General features: G+C 44.2%; 1 protein-coding gene across 1 annotated transcript in view; it reads left to right on the top strand.

The window, feature by feature from the left end:
• The first annotated feature begins 213 nt into the window (after nt 1-213).
• Nucleotides 214-20037, top strand: part of GRM4 (glutamate metabotropic receptor 4) — a 241646-nt gene continuing 221822 nt past the window's right edge. Inside the window, exon 1 of the mRNA XM_033152614.1 lies at nt 214-1154. Coding sequence (XP_033008505.1) covers nt 624-1154 — 531 coding nt within the window. The 5' untranslated portion in view covers nt 214-623. The remainder of the gene's footprint in view (nt 1155-20037) is intronic.

The raw sequence follows: 20037 nt of genomic DNA, 5'->3' as shown, positions 1-20037 counted from the left end.
TCCTCCATTTGTTGCTTTTATACAAACATGGTCTCTCTCAAAGCATAATGAAATAAGGGTGATGAAACTGATCAAGTGAATCCTGAAGCTTTTTGTACAATAACTCACACCATTCTGTCAAACTCCCTGATAAAAAGATCTGAATAGCTAATGTCCTTTTTTATGCTTCCATTTGATTTTCTTTCTGTTTCTCTCTTTCCCTTTCAAGGATTGCAGAGAAAGGAACAAAAGGGATATACATCTCCATGTGAAGTTATGCAAAGCCTGAAGCTCTTCTTTAGTTGCTTGGCTGCAATCCTCCAGAGGACCAGAAAGGGGACCTTGTAAACGCCTCCAAACTCTGCACTTTCTTCACCACCTGCCTTGGAATGGATACTGGAGTAGACTGGAAATCTTGACAGAAAAGCGACAGGGAAGAGAACCATGGTTTGTCCCCTTCAGAAGACCACTGATCAATTTCCCCTTTCACTATTGGCCCTTTGAAGGTTATTCCTCTCCCCTCTCCAGAGTTCAATGTGGAACCAGTCTCCAAGCCAGCAAAGCTAAGAGGTTTTGATGACAAGAGTCCCTGATCTCCATGGGGCTTTAGGTTGGAAGGGTTGAGTTTCAAGGGGTCTTTGGCAATGATTGGGAAGAACTGGGGATCTTTGTGCATGGAGCATCTCTCCTTCTGTCTATTCCTGAGTGTCTGCTGTGACTGGTGGTATCATCCAGTCAGCTCAGCTAAACCAAAAGGTCAAGGACACCCCCACATGAACTCTATCCGTCTTGATGGGGATATCACCCTTGGAGGCCTCTTCCCTGTCCATGGGAGGGGCTCCGAGGGCAAGGCATGTGGTGAGCTGAAGAAAGAGAAGGGGATTCACCGCCTAGAGGCTATGCTTTTTGCTCTGGATCGTATCAACAACGATCCTGACTTACTCCCCAATATCACCTTGGGAGCTCGCATCCTTGACACCTGCTCTCGAGATACCCATGCCTTGGAACAGTCCCTCACCTTTGTCCAGGCCTTGATTGAGAAGGACAGCACAGAGGTGCGCTGTGTCAATGGTGGGCCACCTATCATCACCAAGCCAGAGCGTGTGGTTGGGGTGATTGGCGCTTCCGGCAGCTCCGTCTCCATTATGGTGGCCAACATATTGCGCCTCTTCAAGGTAAGCGAGTGTGAGCTTCCTCTTCTCTTTTTCCACCTCCTCCTTTCGCTGCACAAGATCATTTGCAATTCAATCCTTTTTTCTCCTTCCCGCTGCAGCTGCTAAAATCACCACCAGCGACTGTTAAGTGGGAAAAACATTAAAGTAGTTTTTACAATAATTATACAGGCTAAGTTCTTGCTCCCTGGCGGGGAAAAGGGAGGCGAACAGAATCTCTTTCTGTGTCTCTGTGGGTGTTTAAAGAGCTCCCTGTCTCCCTTGGGGAGGCTGACCCTTCCTCTCCCTTCCAACCATGATATTTTGAGCAGGGTTTCTCCCCTCCCCGCTTCTGCATCTGCCACTTGTGTGAGGGAAAGCTGGTGAGCCGATGCCATTAGATATCGTGGGGAGGGCGTTCTTCAGCATGGAGAAGGGTGGAGGGAATTATATGGTTCATTTTACAGCTGAGAAGAATATTCATGCTGCGTGTATCCCAGAAGCTGCTGTGGGAGGGTGAGGGGGTGTGGAGAATGAGAGACTTTGCTCCGTGAAAGCGTTTATAAACCAGCATGAGGGGAAAGACCTTCTTCTAATACACGTGGTAATTTATGACCCTGGGGGCATGCAGTTGGCTCTAGGGGCATGTGACGGACATCTCCCTGCCTAATTTACCTCAGAATATCCAGCACTAGGCTATCCAGAAGAATTATCTCATACCCCTCATTCCAAAAATTCTCAGTCACATTGACAGCAACATATCCCCCCCCCTACAATTTTGTTAAAAAAAATACTGCTGGGTGGAATTGCAAAGTGTATCATAAGAGGGTGTGTGTTCCTCTTAAGAGAAAATAATTGTGTTCATGAAATTACTACTCATGTGGCAGACTCACTGTGTAAGGCAGCACACCTGACATTGCTGATGTGCTTTAAATTCCAATGTAAACCAGTGGTTTCTGTACTGTAATACCAGTAGCTATGGGTCTAATGGGAGCAAGTGGCATTTGGCAAATTTCATATCAGGAGTGAGAAACCCTTTTCAGCCTGAGAGCCACATGCCCTTCTGGTCAACCTTCTGAGGGTCGCATAGGCTGCCCTTTTGCCAGAGGCAAAAGTGGGCACAGCAATGAATGTAAATTTTTGCCTTTATACAGTATGCTTTCTCCACACACTCTCAGAAAACCCTCCCTGCTTTCATCCAGGGAAGCAAGAGGATCTGTCAGAGTTCAAGGACACATTCGAGGCAGGCACTTGAGGAGGCAAGGCCAGTGAGGGGTATATGGTATGGTTTGGGGAAAGTCCCAAGGGCCAGCTCGAGAGGTCTGGAGGGTCACATTCAGCCCCTGAAGCCTGAAGTTCCCTACCCTTGTTTTAGGTTAATAGTCATGAACCACTGTTACACAAATGTCTGTGTGGAGTTTGGGTGTGGATTGTGTAATGGATACGATGGGTTCAGTGCCTGACCTCTCAGACCTTCATTTAAAAAGGATCTAATACTACTCATTAATTTGGTCAGTGGCCAGTGGCCAGTTGATTTCCTGCCACATTCTTCTTCTGTGTTGGAGTTGTCAATCTGCCTAATTCCTTAAGGCAGCTGCTCTGGAGCTCTTTTCCAGTTTGGCACTGGAACTATGTTTGTACATATCTGTGGCACTGTTAGGTATGGGCTCCAGAGTAGAAGATCAGAGTAGTGCCACTCCAGTGGATGATGGGGTGAGGAGGCATCTGCAGCAGCATGGGGAAATGTGCTGTGAATCACTGTGCCAGCCAAGGCTGAAGCCACCCACCATCTGCCTTCCCACAGAATGGTTCTGGACTCCATGTGGGAGGAGAGCAGAATGGCCAGGGTAGTGTGAGAGAGGGGGAGAGCAGCCAGGCAGCATGGGGGCCTTCAAAAGAGCACCCAGGAAGCTCTCACATTTGACAGCAAATCTGGTATGTGTTGAAGGGACGGTGCCTCAGCCTCAGGGAGAGGTTGGTCCTAATAAGGTTGCCACCCATTGTTGCTCTTGTCTCTTTCTGGTGGAGTGACGTAGCTACCTTCAACTTTAGTAACCCTCGGGATGTGGAATGCATTCTTCCTTTGAATGGAATTATTTTTCTCTTTTTACTCTGAACTGTAGCTTGCCAGAGGTCTCCTGTGACAAGGCTAGATCTTTTCACACCTACAGACTGCTGAACTGGTTGCTTAGGAGTACAATTCCATGTAGACTTCTTTGTGGTCCAGCTGAACTAGGCAGTATTTGCATGAAACATGTCCAGATGTTTCATTCTCAGTAGCAACTTTATGCACTTGGGCAAATGCTCAGGTGCATTCAGCAAGTCACCTAAATACTTTCCCGTGGCTGAAAATGCCAGAAGCAGCCACTTTCCATCCCCAAAGGGGATGAACTTTTGTAATGAGTAACATTAGGCTACTGTGGCTACAGTGGCTCTAAGGACCATTGAGGAAAACTGGCAAAGACTTTTCTCTTCTGCCAGTTTACAGTACTGAGAACCTTGATGAGTTCCTATGCTGTGGATTAGAACTCCCTCCTTGAATGGTTGTTTCAAGGGTATCATTTTAATTAATATTGTTCTTTGTGTATTCTGAAGATGTCAGACAAAGAAATATTAAAATATTTGCATTTCCATTTACTGCCTCTATTTGCATATGAAAACAAGACACAGGGTGCAAGCATTATTTGTTACTAACAGAGAAATTCCAAGCATATGCACTCAGAAGGAAGTCTGATTGATGTCAATGGGATTTACTCCCAGGTAAATATGCAGAAGACTGCAGACTTCCTCTCTCTAAAAGTAAGATTAGCAAACAAACAAGTAATCATTTGATACCTTTTGACATATGTATTGTGTCCGGAGCTTTTGTAGGCATGAGTTTACTTTATTATTTGCATGAAATCTTTATGTGTGTAAGTCTACTAAAGCCGAGAGCCTGTGAAATGTCAGAACACACATTTCCCAGTCTTTCACCATGCTATCAGTCACCTGTACAGAACACATCCAGGGTTGCAGAAGTCACCTGTACAGAACACATTCAGGGTTGCAGAAGCAACTGGATTTTGCTGTGTTGCAATCTATTTTCTCTGGCACTGAGCCAACATAACGTAGTGGTTAGAGTGTTGGACTAGGACCAGGGAGCCCAGGGTTCAAATCCCCACTTGGCCATGAAGCTCACTGGATGACCTTGGCCATTAATTGCCTCTCAGACTAACCTATGTCACAGGGTTGTTGTGGGAGTTAAATGAGAAGAAGAGAGCCATGTACATACATACATACATACATACATACATACACACACACACACACCTACCTACCTACCTACCTACATACTCTTAATTGAATGGAGTATGAAAAACTTGGGGTGATGAGAAAAATGTCCTTCTTCCCTTCCCTAAATGGACCCCTGTAGAGCATGTAAGCCCCTTCTAAGCTGCAAATAGTCAATGTCTCACGATGATCATGCTTTCAGAATTACCTAGTTCTGTTCCATGGATCCAGTAAAAGCTTACACCCAAACTTTCCTTTAGCTGAAAAGTTAGGCAGTTTATGTTGTAAGTGGGAAGTGCTCATAGATCTGCGTTCATTCTTCCTGTGAGGTTCCAAAGTGCATGGATTTGTTAGACTCTAAACTGAGAGGTGAAGAAGCACAAACCTCACTTTCAAACCTATCCTCTTGTGCCATTACAGTGATGTGAGAGACTGTTTGAAGGAAGTTTGATGTTGTTTCTTTAATAGGCATTTTGTTGCATTGTTCTCAGTGCTACATTATTATTATTATTATTTATTATTATTATTATTATTATTATTATTATTATTATTATTATTATTTTGCAGACATACCACCCTGGGCTCTAATTTACCTGCGAAACAAAGCAGGCTAGAGTCTGGTGTCTGGCTAGTGGGCTGTATTCCCATATGCACATAGGTGTATTCTCAAGGATACCACGGGAGGTGATGTGAAACGCAGGAAGCAGAAACATTTTTAGCACAGCAAGTCTCCATAGTATCTTAGGCAGAGTGAGCCATTTTGCCAGGTGTCAGAGAAGTTCGAAGGCAAATCCATCAAGATAAAATCCCTTGGATGGAAACTTACCCCATACATGTGCTGTGGATTAATGTCCTTGTAAATTGTGTCTCACAGTTCCATAGTGGTGGAAACAACAGCTGTAATGCAGTGGTAAATTCTGAAGTGCAGGAACCATCCATAGTCATGCCCCCAGGGAGAGAGAGAGTTCATAGCCATGCCAACTGTATGGATCCATAAGTTATGAATACGAATATTATTAATTTCTGTAGGTGTAGCCATTAAAAAATTAAAAATACATAACACAGAATAAAATGCTTTACACAGTTAAAGTGATTATTAAAACCATGCATTTTGTCAGATAAGAGTTTGCTTCCCTGAATAATTTAACTTATAATCCCCACAAACCTTTCTCCTTAAAATTGCTACACTAAAGGCATAGCAGGCCGCTTTTCAGAGGTGTAAGGGAACCTGCCTCTAATAAAAAGTTAATCAAATATCCAATTGATTTCCCAACTGGGATATTTAAATGTTTGAACTAGGCTCAGGGCCATCTTAAGTAAATCCAGCACCCTGGCATGAAGTTCCTTCCGGCGCCCCTCACACTCCACAGGCTGCGGCGCCTTGCGCCAGTAGCCTCAATGGTTAAGATGTCCCTGACTAGGCTGCTCTTATGATACTGTAGATTGGGCAAACCTGTAAATAGTGAGGTAAATCTTCAGTATCTGTCCTCCAAACCTCCAAGCTTATAATCCTGGCTAATACTGCCCCAGCAGATGATGCCATCACTCCTAGTGTGGAAGAGGAATCAGAGTGACATTTCCTGAGGTTCCTGCCAGCTGGAGGAGAGATATCTGCAAACAAGTTCAATTGCCTCTCCATATGGTTTACTTCATATGTTTATATACACCAGGTGTGAGGATCCTTTGGCCCTCCAGATGTTTCTGGATGTCATGAACTGACATTAGGCCTGACACTCAGCCAAGTTCGTGGAGATGATAACCTTCCAAGTCTGTTTTTCATGATAAAGAACTAATGCCAACTTTGGACTCTGTGACACCAGCATTGGTGCAAACAGACCCCACCCACTTTCAGACCCACCCTGCAGTCCAAAGTTGTCTCTTTCTTCCCTCACTAAAGCTGTGGTTGCCCCATCCTTTAAAGCAGGAACCAAGGGAATATGCCACTCACTGGATCAATGCCTTAGCTTGCTTAGCCAGACACATCACCTGCTCTGCCTTTAGCTGTTGCATTGCCTATGTAGTGCACTGATTTGAGCATTAAAGCTTTTGGCAGAAACCACAATCTGAGCTTGTGCTCTTCATCCAGTGAGAGACAAGGCATTAGAGGGAGTAAAGCATGTGCTAATTGAATACTCATTTTGCTTGCTGTATGCATACATAGCTGCAAAATTCTTGCATCCACATGCAAACTAGTATAAGATATGTAGCTGCCTTGATATATCTTTTTTGTCATGTGTTCTATCTGGAAGTGCTATCAGCCATTTCAAATAGTTCTGCTCTGAATGGATACTTACAAGACTCAAAGTACAAAGAGGCTGCAAAATAGGAAAAATCCAGATGACTCTTTCACAGTGGGTTTTTTTAAAGCATTTGAAAGAATTTCTGGTGGGCAGTGGAGTTTTCATCGATTCAACTCTTACTAATGCATAAATTCTTTGAAGGTCACGGCCACTGTTGAATGAAACATCCCTTGTCATTGTGTTCTCCGAATTGTTTGGCAGATGGGGATACTTTGTACAGTCGGTGACCCTTTGTGGGAGAAGGAGCAAGTGCATATAAAACCTTTCCAAATAACAAGGTAGACTATGCCGTTGTTATGGATGCCAGCGTTAGACCTGCCTATGTCAGGCCCACCTTGCAAAAACCACTTCAGAGGAGGGAGAGCAAGAGAACCACTTCCAGATGGTTCTGAGATTCAGCATGCCTGACACCTTCAAGCTATGTAGGGACTGCACTCTGTTTATTATGATGATTTATTGAATTTGTTAGTTGCTTTATCTTGCCCAGGGCAACCCAAGGCGATTTACAACCCAAGCCTCTTGGGAGATGGGAATATTGCCATGGGCTCTAGAACAAAGCTTATAGCATGAAGCTGTGCTGTTGCTAGTATTCTTTTCATCCACTTCGAAATTAATGCTAAAGTAGGATGATGGGGGGGGGGGAGAGAAGCAACAGACTTTGTCTCTTTTTGCTAAGCCGTACCAGTGGCAGGAGCTCTTACAACAGGGATGGGGAAACTGTTGCTGTTGAGAGCCAGTGTGGTGTAGTGGTTAAGAGCGATAGACTCGTAATCTGGGGAACCAGGTTCGCTTCCCCGCTCCTCCACATGCAGCTGCTGGGTGACCGTGGGCTAGTCACACTTCTCTGAAGTCTCTCGGCCCCACTCACCTCACAGAGTGTTTGTTGTGCGGGAGGAAGGGAAAGGAGAATGTTAGCCACTTTGAGACTCCTTCGGGTAGTGAAAAGCGGGATATCAAATCCAAACTCTTCTTCTGCTGTGAACCACAACTCTCACCATCCCTGGCCATTGACTATTCTGGCTGGGTCTAATGGGAATTGGAGTCCAATCACATTGGGAAGGTCATGGGTTTCCTACTGCTGCTTTAAGGGAAAAGGGTGTGTGTGGAAGAGTTTCCCGTCACAGCTGGAGCAGAGCTATGGGGACTTTGATGGGGAAAGGGTGAAGTTAGTTATAGTCAGGCGTGCCAATTCTAGGCAGCTGACATGTCTCCAGCCCCCTTAATCTTTGTTGGAAAGGGGCCTGTTGTGCATTGCACACATGCAATGTCACACACACCGCACACACGGCAGCCAGCCAGCTCTAGCAGAGCGCTCAACCTTCTCTGGATGACGTGATGCCACTTGTGTGTCACTCACATGACATCACATGCGCATGAAACGCACCACCACCCCAATCTTGGGGGCAACCTAGCGCCTCTGGCTCTAGTTGATAATATTTTTAAATTTAAATAATAATGTTTAAATTAAAATTCAATATGTTCTGTGCATACCAGCACATAAGTACCCTTCTAAAAGGAAGAAAAGAAAATGTCCCTGCCTCCCGCCCCCACCGGAACATTTCTGACACAGGAGCAGTGGCAGCAGAAACTCCTTGCAGGGGGAAAGTGTGAGTATGTGAAATTCTCAGCATATCAGCAGAACAGAGCTAGCCATAGCATGGGGACTAGATACAGTGGTGCAGCTAAGTAATTTTAGACTCTGGACTTAATGGTCTTCTGGCTCCACTTCTTTAGATGATAATGTGTACTACTTCACACTTCCTTCCAAATGTGCGAAGCCAGCCCTGCTGCATTTGGAGGCTCACCAATTCATTTTGCTGAGTGGGGCTCTGGATATCTGCCCCAAAGTCCTGACCTGATGGCACTACGGCCAGATACTGTATTAGTAGTGTAGAATGGAGCTAGTGCTGGTAAAGTGTCAGCAAAACAAAGCACCTTGCTAATTGTTCCTGTGCCCTAAAATCAGGTGCATGTGTGTATGTGAGGAAGCTGCCAAATGGATGTAGTGCTGGTGGTGTTAATATTATTAATTGCCTTCATGCCCCCAGGGCTATAGCCAATATAAAACAAGCAATATGGAAACAACCACACATATGAAAGCATTAATTAAAACAGAAAAAAGCAAATATAAAGGATGAAGTTTAGAATCCAGAAAAAAATTATGTTTACAGTGCACCTAAAGTTAGGTAAAGATGGAGCAGCCTGACTTCTGAGGGAGTTCACAGCTGGGGGGCTGCAGCAGGAAGAGCCCTGTCTCAAGTACAGAAAGGAGGATCTGTCAATTTCATTTTTCTAGTCTTGAGTTCAATTCTCCACATTTTGCAGCAATCTGTATTTTTTTTAACCTGCATGAAAATCCACCAGCATTTTATTTTTTATCTGCAGTTTGACTGCATTCCAGTGTAGGTAAGTTCAGCTTGTTGAGGTACCTTATTGTTATTTGTGCTCCTGACAATGTGCCTGGAATGAGCACAGGATATGCGAGCAGTCTATGGCAAGCAGCTGTGTATTTGATAGGAAAGAGCAAGTTGAGTGTGACATTAAGAGAGTCCTGCCATTCAGTGGATTGTCTTACAGAGGCTGAGTTGTAACTTACTATGCTGATGTGGTGCTCAGTAAGAATAAGCAGTATGTTGTATGTGCTGGGACTGGGAGATTGATGCTGCCCTCTCCCAACTTAGTCTGAACAGGAAAGACGGATAAGAAAGGTGGGTGATGGGGAGGGAGGAATATCTGTCTAGCCTTATAGCAAGATGATTAGGAAATGAGGGTGAGTTGGGGTGTGTTAAAAATGCTCCCCCTTTGAAGAAGGGTTGGCATTCTGAGGGGCATGAGCACTTGCTTCATGTTGGCTACTACGATTAAATGCTAAATGGATAACTAACACGATTCAAACTGAGAGGGAGTGCCCAATTTCTGCTACATTGTTGCAAAGAGCATTTTAGGAAACTTGTCCCAGGTTGCACAGTGAATATGTGGCAGGAATGGAACTGAGCCACATAAATAATCCAACAGCCAATGGGAACACTCTTTCATCCAGTTGAATTAGTTGCTAATGGTGAATGACGACTCTTTCTTTCATAAAATATGGCCTGATGATAAATCTCAACCATCTTTCACTTCCGTTGTAATGTTAAGATATGTTCAGAAGCCTCTGCGTGGTTGTCTTGTACAGACTAATGCTCTCAACTTATCTGCTTTCCTACCCGTTAATAGATAGTATATGAAACCATATTAATATATATCATCCTGACACCAGTTATTGCAGATGATTGGATAATGGGGCTGCGGATTATACACCCAAAGTGTGAAATCACATCTTCTCTCAGTTCCTAATAGCTGAATGATTGCCATAGCTTGACACGTTTATCATTCAGAACAGAGGCAGCTACCTGCTAAGTAGTCATGGTACAGACTCTATTGTCAAACAAATAGGAATAAAGTGTGATTGGTTGATGCAACGTGAGATGTCAGGCCCATAAGAAGTGCTTATGTGGCCTTCACCTTATCACCTCATCTTTTCTTAGTATATCATATATTATTCCCTGCACCATATTCCAGTACTTATTCCAGACCATAAGGTAGGAACTACAGCAACACTGAGAGATGGGCTGATGTGCATGTGTGTGGGGCAAGTAATATGGGTTTCTTTGAAGACCAGGGGTGGGGGATTGACTCTGGCCAGTGGGCCAGATCCATACCTCCCCCTCTGTGGACCAAGTTTGATGGGTGGCCTCACTGTCAGTTGCTTGACATCACAATCACATCAGCTGATCCATTTTCCTTTGCCCGAGCAGTTTGAAATCAAACTGTGTGGATAAAGGAGCAGTGTTTTGCAAGTGCTGACAACCAGCTGATCACCAGTGCTTGGCATGCATTTTCCTTTGCCTCTATAGGACTTTGCAGACTCTGTTGATCAGCAGCACATGTAAGCCCTGCCTTTTTCACCAAGTTGAGTCTTTACCCGAGCCACACACATATGATGTCAGGTATAGAGCAGGTGGCTTGCTCAATACAACCTTGAGAGCCTAATGGGAAGGCCCGGAGGGCATCATTAGGCCTGCCTGCTGGAGGTTCCCCACTGCTGCTGAAGATGAAGCTAGTGATTCTGACTCTACTTCCTTAAGGTTGGTCAGTATTAGAGCTCATGGGAAATGGCAGCAATGCAGGTGAGTTGACACAGCACCATGGAGAGCACCAAGAGAGCAAATTGACCCAAGAGTGGTTGGAGGTGAACTAAAACCTTTGGGACCTCTACTTCTACCCCCTCCCTCTTTCTGAGCACTAGAGCCCTTGAAGGGTCAAGCTTCTGGCTTGAAAATGGACACTTCTTCTGCACTCATAAGAGCTTGCTGGATTAGGTCAATGGGCCATCTAGTTCAGCACCCTGTTTCCCATCCAGATGCTTGTGGGGAAACCTTAAAGCAGAACCCAAGCAGAAACTGGTATTCAGAACCAATACTGCTTCTCACCTCTGATTTTGACTTCATGGCCTGGTGTACTCCCAGTGCTGTTGGACAGATGAGGCAGCTTGGGAGGAAATAGGTTTCTTGGGCCCCAAGGAGGCACCCATGAGGATCCTAGCTCCCCTCAATGGGGCTTGGGGAGAGAGCCTGAAAGTGGCCTCTGGCATGGGAGGGAAGGCCAAGTCTCCACACTTTCTATGCAGGAGTCTCACTTAGGGGTTTAGGTATGCCAGCCTGTGTCTCCACTGGGGTTCTTCCCCCATCTTTCTGAGGTTTTGATACCCACCCTATCTTTGCTCCCTTCCTTCTGCCCCAGGCTAGACCCCCTCATTTTATAGAAGTGGAGCCTCCTGGCAGTGTCCAAATGTGGCTTCCTCCAGAGCTTTGCCTGGTGTTGTGGATCGGGACTTACTTGAAGGGCCAGATTCTGGCAAGGACCTAGCAAGCCCCAGCAGCCCACTACATATAGGCACAGGCATCCCACCCTTAATGCCAACATGACTAAATAGCCAAGCTCAGGAGAATAGCTGGGAGCACAAACTTTTGTGAACTAAATGTAAGATTTTAATAATTCTGATCAGTCGGGAATTTGTAGGACATAATATGATATAACAAAAAATGATAGATTCTTTAAAAAGTACATTAGAAGGAAGAAAGCTGCAGGAGAGCTGCTGTAGCTGTGACCATCAGGGAGTAAAATGTGCACTCAATGAAGATAGGAACACTGCAGAGAAAGTAAATGAATTCTTTGCTTCAGCTTTTGCTGCAAAAGGCATTGGGGAGAAACACACCTGAGCTATTCTTTTGAAGTGATAAATCTACGGAATTGCCACAAATTGATGTGTCAGGTTTTAGAGCAAATTGATAAAATGAACAGTAATAAGTCACCAGGAGCACCGGATATTCATCCTGGAGTTTTGAAGAACTGAGATATGAAATTGCAAAACAACATCGTTTGCAGTGCTGTAACCAATCGCTAAATCAGTCTCTGAACCGGAGGACTGAAAGGGAGCTAATGGGACACCAGTCATGTAAAAGTGATTCAGTGTGGTTCAGTGGATAGACTAGTGAGCTGACACTTGGGTTCAAAGCCCACCTTTTAAGGCTTCCAAAAAAAAAAAAAAGGCCATTCCCTTGTAGGTAGGCAGAATTAAAGCTTTAATGCAGCTGGAATGGAAATAGCTTGGTGCGAAAGGGTTATAGTACTGCGACAATGGATAGAGTTTGGTATGAAGAATAAGATTATTCCGACAGTGAAAAGGTTTAAATAATCTGAATAGGCAAATGTTGTGGGTAAGACTATGCAAATGCCCATGAATGCGATTGTGGCTCCGAAGCCAATTCATTGATAACGTGGTGGATTCTGCCATCGTTTTCTGGATCAGGGTGCAGAAATGACCGAAGAGCAATATTTGACCCAAATACCAGCATTTGAGCATTTTGCTGTCAGGTTTAATCTACTCCAGTTTGTGCCCCCACCTCTATACAAGCTGAACAGAAATAAGAAGACTTTATAATTACCATATTTTCTTGCTGAGCACCTATTATACATAGGAACCTCCCTAGGCTAGAAAGTTTGTTTGAACAAAAAACCCCTTAGCAGCAACACAGATACAGGGAAAAGCATAGATAAATGTAAATATCATGCAAATGCTGAAGCAGCTGCAATGTAATATCCACAAAGCACAAGCGTGTTCTCTGCCCAAGGTGCACAATTTCAGCATTAGCAAATGGTATCTGTTTCTTTCTAAGACATCATTCCCCCCCCCTTCATGATTTTCTATCCCCCTCCTCAATCCCTTTACCCAGCAAGCAGCAGCCAAACGCTGGGTCTCCTGGGAGAGCTGGAGGCTGTTAGTTGAGACAGAAAAACAGATCACTGATGGAGTTTGATTTTCCTAGGTCCCTTTTAAAAATGCGTTAATGTTCCAGGCGATGAGTGAGAGGGCTATTCAATAATTAAAATAATATAAATTAGAGGGAACGAGAGGAACTTAAAAGCCATTTGCTGAGACAAAAAAGATTGAGTATGCTTGCTTCTCTGGGAGATGGGGTGGGGGTGGAAGGGAGAAGGTATGAAAGCAGGAGAGGAGGAGGAGGAGATGCGTTAACGTATTTGCTTTTAAATGGCTTTTGGGGGAATTTAATTTTAAACCTCAGTTCGCTGTTGTTGTTTTTTTTAATGGAAAGCACCTTGTGCTGTTAGCATGAAAGGTATTACATGAACTTTAGGCTCGGGACTTTTGTGGAACGGGGATGTTGCCACACATAATGGACAAATCTGTCAGCTTTGGTTTCTCTCCGTTTCTCATTTTTTCAAATCTTAAGTTTGGTTCAGCCCATTTCTGCATCAGCTTGTGACTTTTTTAAAAGTCCTCGTGAAAATTCACTAGCGTTTTAGTATGCATTTCTCCCAGTAGCCACATTTGCATGCAGTTTTGACTAACATACACATTTTATGTGGTTCCATTTCCCCTAATGTAATGTGTTTTTGTATTTTCACTTGCATTTTCACTAATATTCTTTTGTATGCATTTCTGTACACATTCTTTGGTTGGAGAACTCTATTTCAAAATTGGGAAGTACAAATTTTGATGGGTTCACATACTGTTCGGGAAGCACAATTAAGGTAGGTTGTTATTAATATATATGGGAACTATACTGAATTCCTCCCCACTCCTATATATACAACCATATGAACCTCTTCAGTTGCTGGTGGCAATGGCTAACACTGATTGCCAGATCCAAAGACTTAGGCAGGTGGAATATTTTAATACAACCAGATAAGTGGAATATCTTTAAAAAGGTAAGGTAAAGGACCCCTGACAGTTAAGTCCAGTCACGAACGACTCTTGGGTTGTGGTGCTCATCTCACTTTACTGGCTGAGGGAGCCAGCGTTTGTCCACAGACAGTTTTTCCAGGTCATGTGGCCAGCATGACTAAGCCGCTTCTGGCAAAACCAGAGCAGCGCATGGAAATGCCGTTTACCTTCCCACCGGAGCAGTACCTATTTATCTACTTGCACTTTTTTGGTGTGCTTTCGAATTGCTAGGTTGGCAGGAGCTAGGACCAAGCAACGGGAGCTCACCCTGTCGCGGGGATTTGAACTGCTGACCTTCCGATCGGCAAGCCCTAGGCTCAGTGGTTTAGACCACAGCGCCACCCACTTTAAGTCTTTTACTGTCACCTAAGTCTTTAAGGGTGGCAAGATACTACTGCTATGTATGTATCTAATAGTGGATGAAGATCATGGGACTGTGGCCAAATAACGACAGCTTTGTGTCAACCACCCCCATCACCACCCAGATGACTCTGTGATCTGGATGGCAAAAACCCGCTTGTTCATTTGGCAGATGTAATGCTTGAAGTCCTTGGGCACAATGGCAGTCATCCATGGCTCTTGTTGCATGATATTTGTGTAATGGTATAGGTGTTTGTGCATGTCATCTGTTATGGTTCTCACAAAAGTTGACTGTATCCTGGGTAGGTAGGAGATAAGTACCAACATTCCCATCATGGAGCTGGACTACAAGACTTATTCTGGAATGCTGACATTGAGTGATTTGCCAGTTTCCTTGTGGTAAACTAGTCCCCTTTGAATCAAGCAAAACAGGAAGCAAATAGAGACCAATGTTGTCTCCATTGTCTTTCTAACCTCTCAGCAGTCAGTGTAAACATCTTGTCTTTCAAACTCCTTCATAGTTTTGCTCTAACATGCCTTGTAGTCCAACGTTGTCATGAGAGAAACTTTGAGAGGATACACTACTGGGGAGCCATCAAGTGCAAAAGTTAGGAAGCCACACTTCATCTATTGGGGTTCATTAAGTTATGACCATACCTTAGACCAGGAATGGGGAACTGACTTAGACCAAGGGGAAATGGTCCCCCTTGTACCAGGATTCTAAAATGGGACAGGGTGTTTCAAGGGCAATGTTTCATTCAAATTGTTTTATTGCTTTTCTGGGGTTCCCAGTTGCAGCTCCTGACTGCTCCAGGATTCAGAACTTTGCCAGCCAGGTTGTTTGTGGCCTTTCCTCTGGCTGAGATGCTTTCCAAACAGAGTGCTGGATGCAAAGAAGTGAAAGAAGGGAATCCCCTGGGAGATTGCTAATGTTTGCTTACTTTGTCCATATCCTTTCAGCCCACGATGATAAAAGGGCCATTTATGCAGATGGAGAAATGGGCCTAAGAAGCAATTGACTTGAAAATAAAACAGAAAGGAGAACCTTGGAGAAAACTGTGCTTCTAAATTGAGCTGTAAAAACCAATAAACAAAATCCCTGTTGTTATTCAGCTAAAAGGGTGATCCTAAAGAGGCAACTTCCTTCTTTTGTTCCAGGGAGAATCTTTTGTGGTGATTTAATTAAAAACAAGCATTTGGAGTTCATTTGTGGGGTTTTTTGTTTTTTGTTTTTTTGCAATGGGAAAATATAATTACAAATTGAGTGTTGTTTTGAGGAACCAGAGCTTCACCATGACATTTTGTTAGCTGCATTTTCCCCAGAGAAGGTTATGTGGAGGAGCAAAGGGTGGCGAGCTTTGAGAAAGGAAAAAGCGATTCACAGATGACAAAAGTAATTGTCTCATTAAATGTTTGTGGCCTACAAAGGAAAAATGTATGTTTGCAGGTGTGATTGAAATCCCAACCATGCCTGCAAAGGGACTTCAAAGGGGCTTGTTTAACTATTGATCAAATCAATGATTACATTGAACCCCTTTGAAGGTGTGTTCTCAGAGTCAATCAGATGATTGGCACTGACAGCACACTTTCAAAGGGGTGTGCTCCTAGTGCCAATTAGTTGATTGACTCTGAGAGTAAGCCACTTTGAAGTTGTTACCTGATGTCATAATATCTGACCACCTATCAAAGTTGGCCTGTAGGAGGGTGGACCTGGCTTGCAGACCAGATCTAGTTCCTCTAGTACTCATGTATACATTGAATATGTATACATACTCATTTCATTTTAAAAATAGCAGCTGTGGGGATTCCTGTTTGGGAACATGGTTCATAGTGTATATATAGAAAGGGGTCTTACCTTCTCTGCCTGTACTGAGGTCCTGGAGGACCCAGCTTTCCAAGCTGCTACCTGCCCTAGGAGGGAAGTTGCCATTGGTGCTGGATGACCACCAACCAGAGTTTCTCCATTACATTCTCCCCTTTCCTTTCTCCATTTAAAAAGACCTCATATTTTGAATTGGCTAGTTGCACGAGGAGGAATGTCTGCAGTAAATCTGTGCCCACCTGGAAGGCCTGTAGTCTCAGTGGAAGGAAAGGTGTTTTGAGATATGGGTTAGGACTCAAAGAGTTGTGATAAAACATATTCTCTGAGCCCAAAGCAGCTTTAGATGTCTCCTCTTGAGCAGTAACCTTTCTGCTGCTTTTGAAAGTTAGGAGAGTTTTGTAATAAGGCATGCTGAAAACTTCCACTAGGCACTCATGTATGGACAATTTTTTGGATGGCAGCTTAGCAGCTGGTCCATTCGGGTGAATGAGGCACTGCACCACCAGCTGCCCTCAGCCAGCCCTCACTTGCCTGCCTTCTTACTTACAACCCTGCCAGCTTCCTCCTCAGTATTATTGCTGCTGAAGTAGATCTCAGCAGTGGGTAGGATGGGGGCAGGACTAGAATTAGTTGGCTCTACCTCTCAATGGCTCTGGCTTCTCTTACATGGCCTCCTTGCCTTCTGACTCACCACTTAGTATAGTACCACTATATTCTGCTCTGGTCAGACCTCACCTGGAATACTGTGCCCAGTTCTGGGCACCACAGTTCAAGAAGGATACTGATAAGCTGGAATGTGTCCAGAAGAGGGCAACCAAAACGGTCAAAGGCCTGGAAATGATGCTTTATGAGGAACGGCTTAGGGAGCTGGGTATGTTTAGCCTGGAGAAGAGAAGGTTAAGGGGTGATATGATAGCCATGTTCAAATATATAAAAGGATGTCATATAGAGGAGGGTGAAAGGTTGTTTTCTGCTGCTCCAGAGAAGCGGACACGGAGCATTGGATTCAAACTACAAGAAAGAAGATTCCACCTAAACATTAGGAAGAACTTCCTGACAGTGAGAGCTGTTTGGCAGTGGAATTTGCTACCAAGGAGTGTGGTGGAGTCTCCTTTTTTGGAGGTCTTTAAGTGGAGCCTTGAGAGCCATCTGTCAGGAATGCTTTGATGGTGTTTCCTGCTTGGCAGGGGGTTGGACTGGATGGCCCTTGTGGTCTCTTCCAACGCTATGATTCTATGATTCACTTCCAATGGGCAGCAGCCACCACAGCAGCTTAAGGTGCCTTGCCTTCATGGATTGATCTTGGGTGGAGCTGATGGGACAGCAAAACACTCTTTGTCCTTTCTTTCCTAACTTGGGTTAGACCATAACCAGGGTTTTCAGCAAATGTATGTGCCTGAAACAGAACTTAATGGAAAAACTGTAAATCACTTAAAAGGTTCTGTTTACAATCAAGAAATATATAAGTGTTGATAAATAATAAATAACTAAATAAGATGCCAGGAGTCCTCAACTCTCAAATTAAGTTTTCCATCCCAACCGTTCATTCTTTGAGAGAGAGGAATCCCTTCCCTGCATCTAAGTGAGCCAGATGTTTTGGATGGAGGACAGAGCAAGTGACATTCTCTGATGTGCAAAACATAGCGAGTAGAAACAGGTGTTCAGAGAATAGCCTCTTTTGTCATTAAAATTAATTTTGATGTGCTGGCAGTCAAAAACCCACTGTGCTTTAGTGCTGAATCCGTGATGGGATGGCAATTTGTGAATCTTTTCAAGATACCGAGTCTGCAGTCCGTATGAGGAATGGGGAGCTGCAGGGGCTACAAAATTCACTGTGCTCTCTCTGCTTTTTTTGACAAAGTTGGGAGGGGGATTGGTACTTTTATTGCTTTGTGCTGGTAAGAGATCTGAGCCTCTCTCAGAGACAGGATATGGAGCAATGGACCATTGGCCCTGTCTGATGAAGCTGTGGGGTTTTTCTTTTTTCTTTTTCTTGGTTGTGCTACTTTCATTGCTGGCTCCCCACAGCCAGTGAAATCCAAGAAATGAACTGGAATGTGCTGTCCTAATCAGACAGAGCTCTTGATGTACATGCATGCTAGCTTGGTGACTTCGTTGATCTTTGGGTGCTTGGCTCCGGCATCAGGTTTCTTTCAGCAAGGCAATCCCTGAGTGAATCATTGCTGAAGCTCTGTAGTCTGGGAAAGCAGATGAATGTTTCGAGAGACAGGCAAAACTGGGGCAAGAGTCTGGCACTCAGACGACACATGAATGCTGCAGACTAATTTGCTGAAACATGGGTTTGCAAGAGGCGAGGTCTGTTTTTTAGAACAAAAGGGGACATGAGAGTGAAGGGAGCTGAAACCTCCTGCTGTCCGCTGCTCACCTCCCCTAGCATCTTCAGTAGGGTACTGGTAAGAGCAGGAGCTCATTCTAAAAGGCCCCACAGACAGTACATGATCATATCCCCAAGGAGAATTCAGACATATAGGCAGTGGTATTTTTTAAATTACATTTTCACACATGTGTACACACACACACACACACACAGAGAGAGAGAGAGAGAGAGAGAGAGAGAGAGAAACTCACACAAACCACAGAGCACCTTACCCAATTTCTTAAGACTGACTTGACTGCAACGCTATGCATACTTTCCCAGAAGCAAACTCCATTGAACACAGTGGCACCTATTTCCAACTGCAAAAATATACTGAGCTTCAAGAAAAGATCTTCAGCTAGCTGAAATGGAATCTTTAGCTTTTAATTAGAAATGCAAGCAGTCGTGCAGATAAAGTGCTAGCATGAAGATGGAACCCCATCAAAGAAAAGGAAAGAAATAAGCAGCCTCTCCTTCATTATTGCCCTCATTCTATAAATTCTTTTAGGCAATCCTGCCACAATCAAACTCGAAGGCCTCATTATCATCTCATTCACCTTCCAGGGCAAGGATGGGCGTGCACATGGCCTAATTGCTATTGCTCTGAAAAAATGCTGTGCCCCCCCAGTGTTTCTCCTCCGCTACACCGCTGAGCTTCTTCCTGCCAACCCCTCCCCAAGTTCTTTTTCCCTTGCAACGTTCACTTCTTCTATTGGACTTTGGCTGAGAAGAAAAGCATCCAGGGGGACTTTCTAGGGGGAGGTTAGTTGTGGGTATGGGATATGGGAAGGTTTTACTACCCTTCACTTTTGTGCCCCCTTTGCTCTAAAATTGGGCTCTCCATACCTTATTGTATGCCCTTCATAGGGGCAGACTTGCAGTGTACACACCAGGGGATGTTATTATTGTTATTTATAACAATATTATTATTGTTATTTACAGCCCCATACCTGTAGATTTCTGAGCGGTTCACAACATAAAATTACCATATAAAAAACACAAAATAATAAGAAAAACAAGAGCAAAAACAAACATGCATTTAAAAAGGGTATTGGATGTCAAAGACCTGGGATAAGAGGAATGTTTTCACCTGGTGCCTAAAGGTAGATAATGAAGGCGCCAGCCAAACCTTCCTGGGGAGAGCATTCCATAAACGTGGAGCCACTGCAGAAAAGGCCTGTTTTCATGTTGCCACGCTCCGGACCTCCCGTGGAGGAGGCACACGAAGAAGGGCTCAGAGGATGAACTCAAGTGAGGTGTTGACAGGCAGGGATGTATTTACTCTATGCAGAAGTGTTCATGCCTTGGCTAGAGGCAATTTAGGAATGGATGAAGGACTCGAATTGGTGTGAAGTTGGCTTGAGAAACGAAACATCAAATCATAGTATTTTATAGCAAACTACACAATACACCTGCATGTAAACATGGATGAAATACCCAGCACTGGAAATGCAGCAAGTGCACAATAAACAGGAGCATGAACACAGCCA

This window comes from Lacerta agilis, chromosome 6 (genome assembly GCF_009819535.1).
Source record: "Lacerta agilis isolate rLacAgi1 chromosome 6, rLacAgi1.pri, whole genome shotgun sequence".
NCBI lineage: Eukaryota > Metazoa > Chordata > Lepidosauria > Squamata > Lacertidae > Lacerta > Lacerta agilis.
Note: the sequence above shows the minus strand (reverse complement) of the source record. Positions and strands in the feature narration are given on the sequence as shown.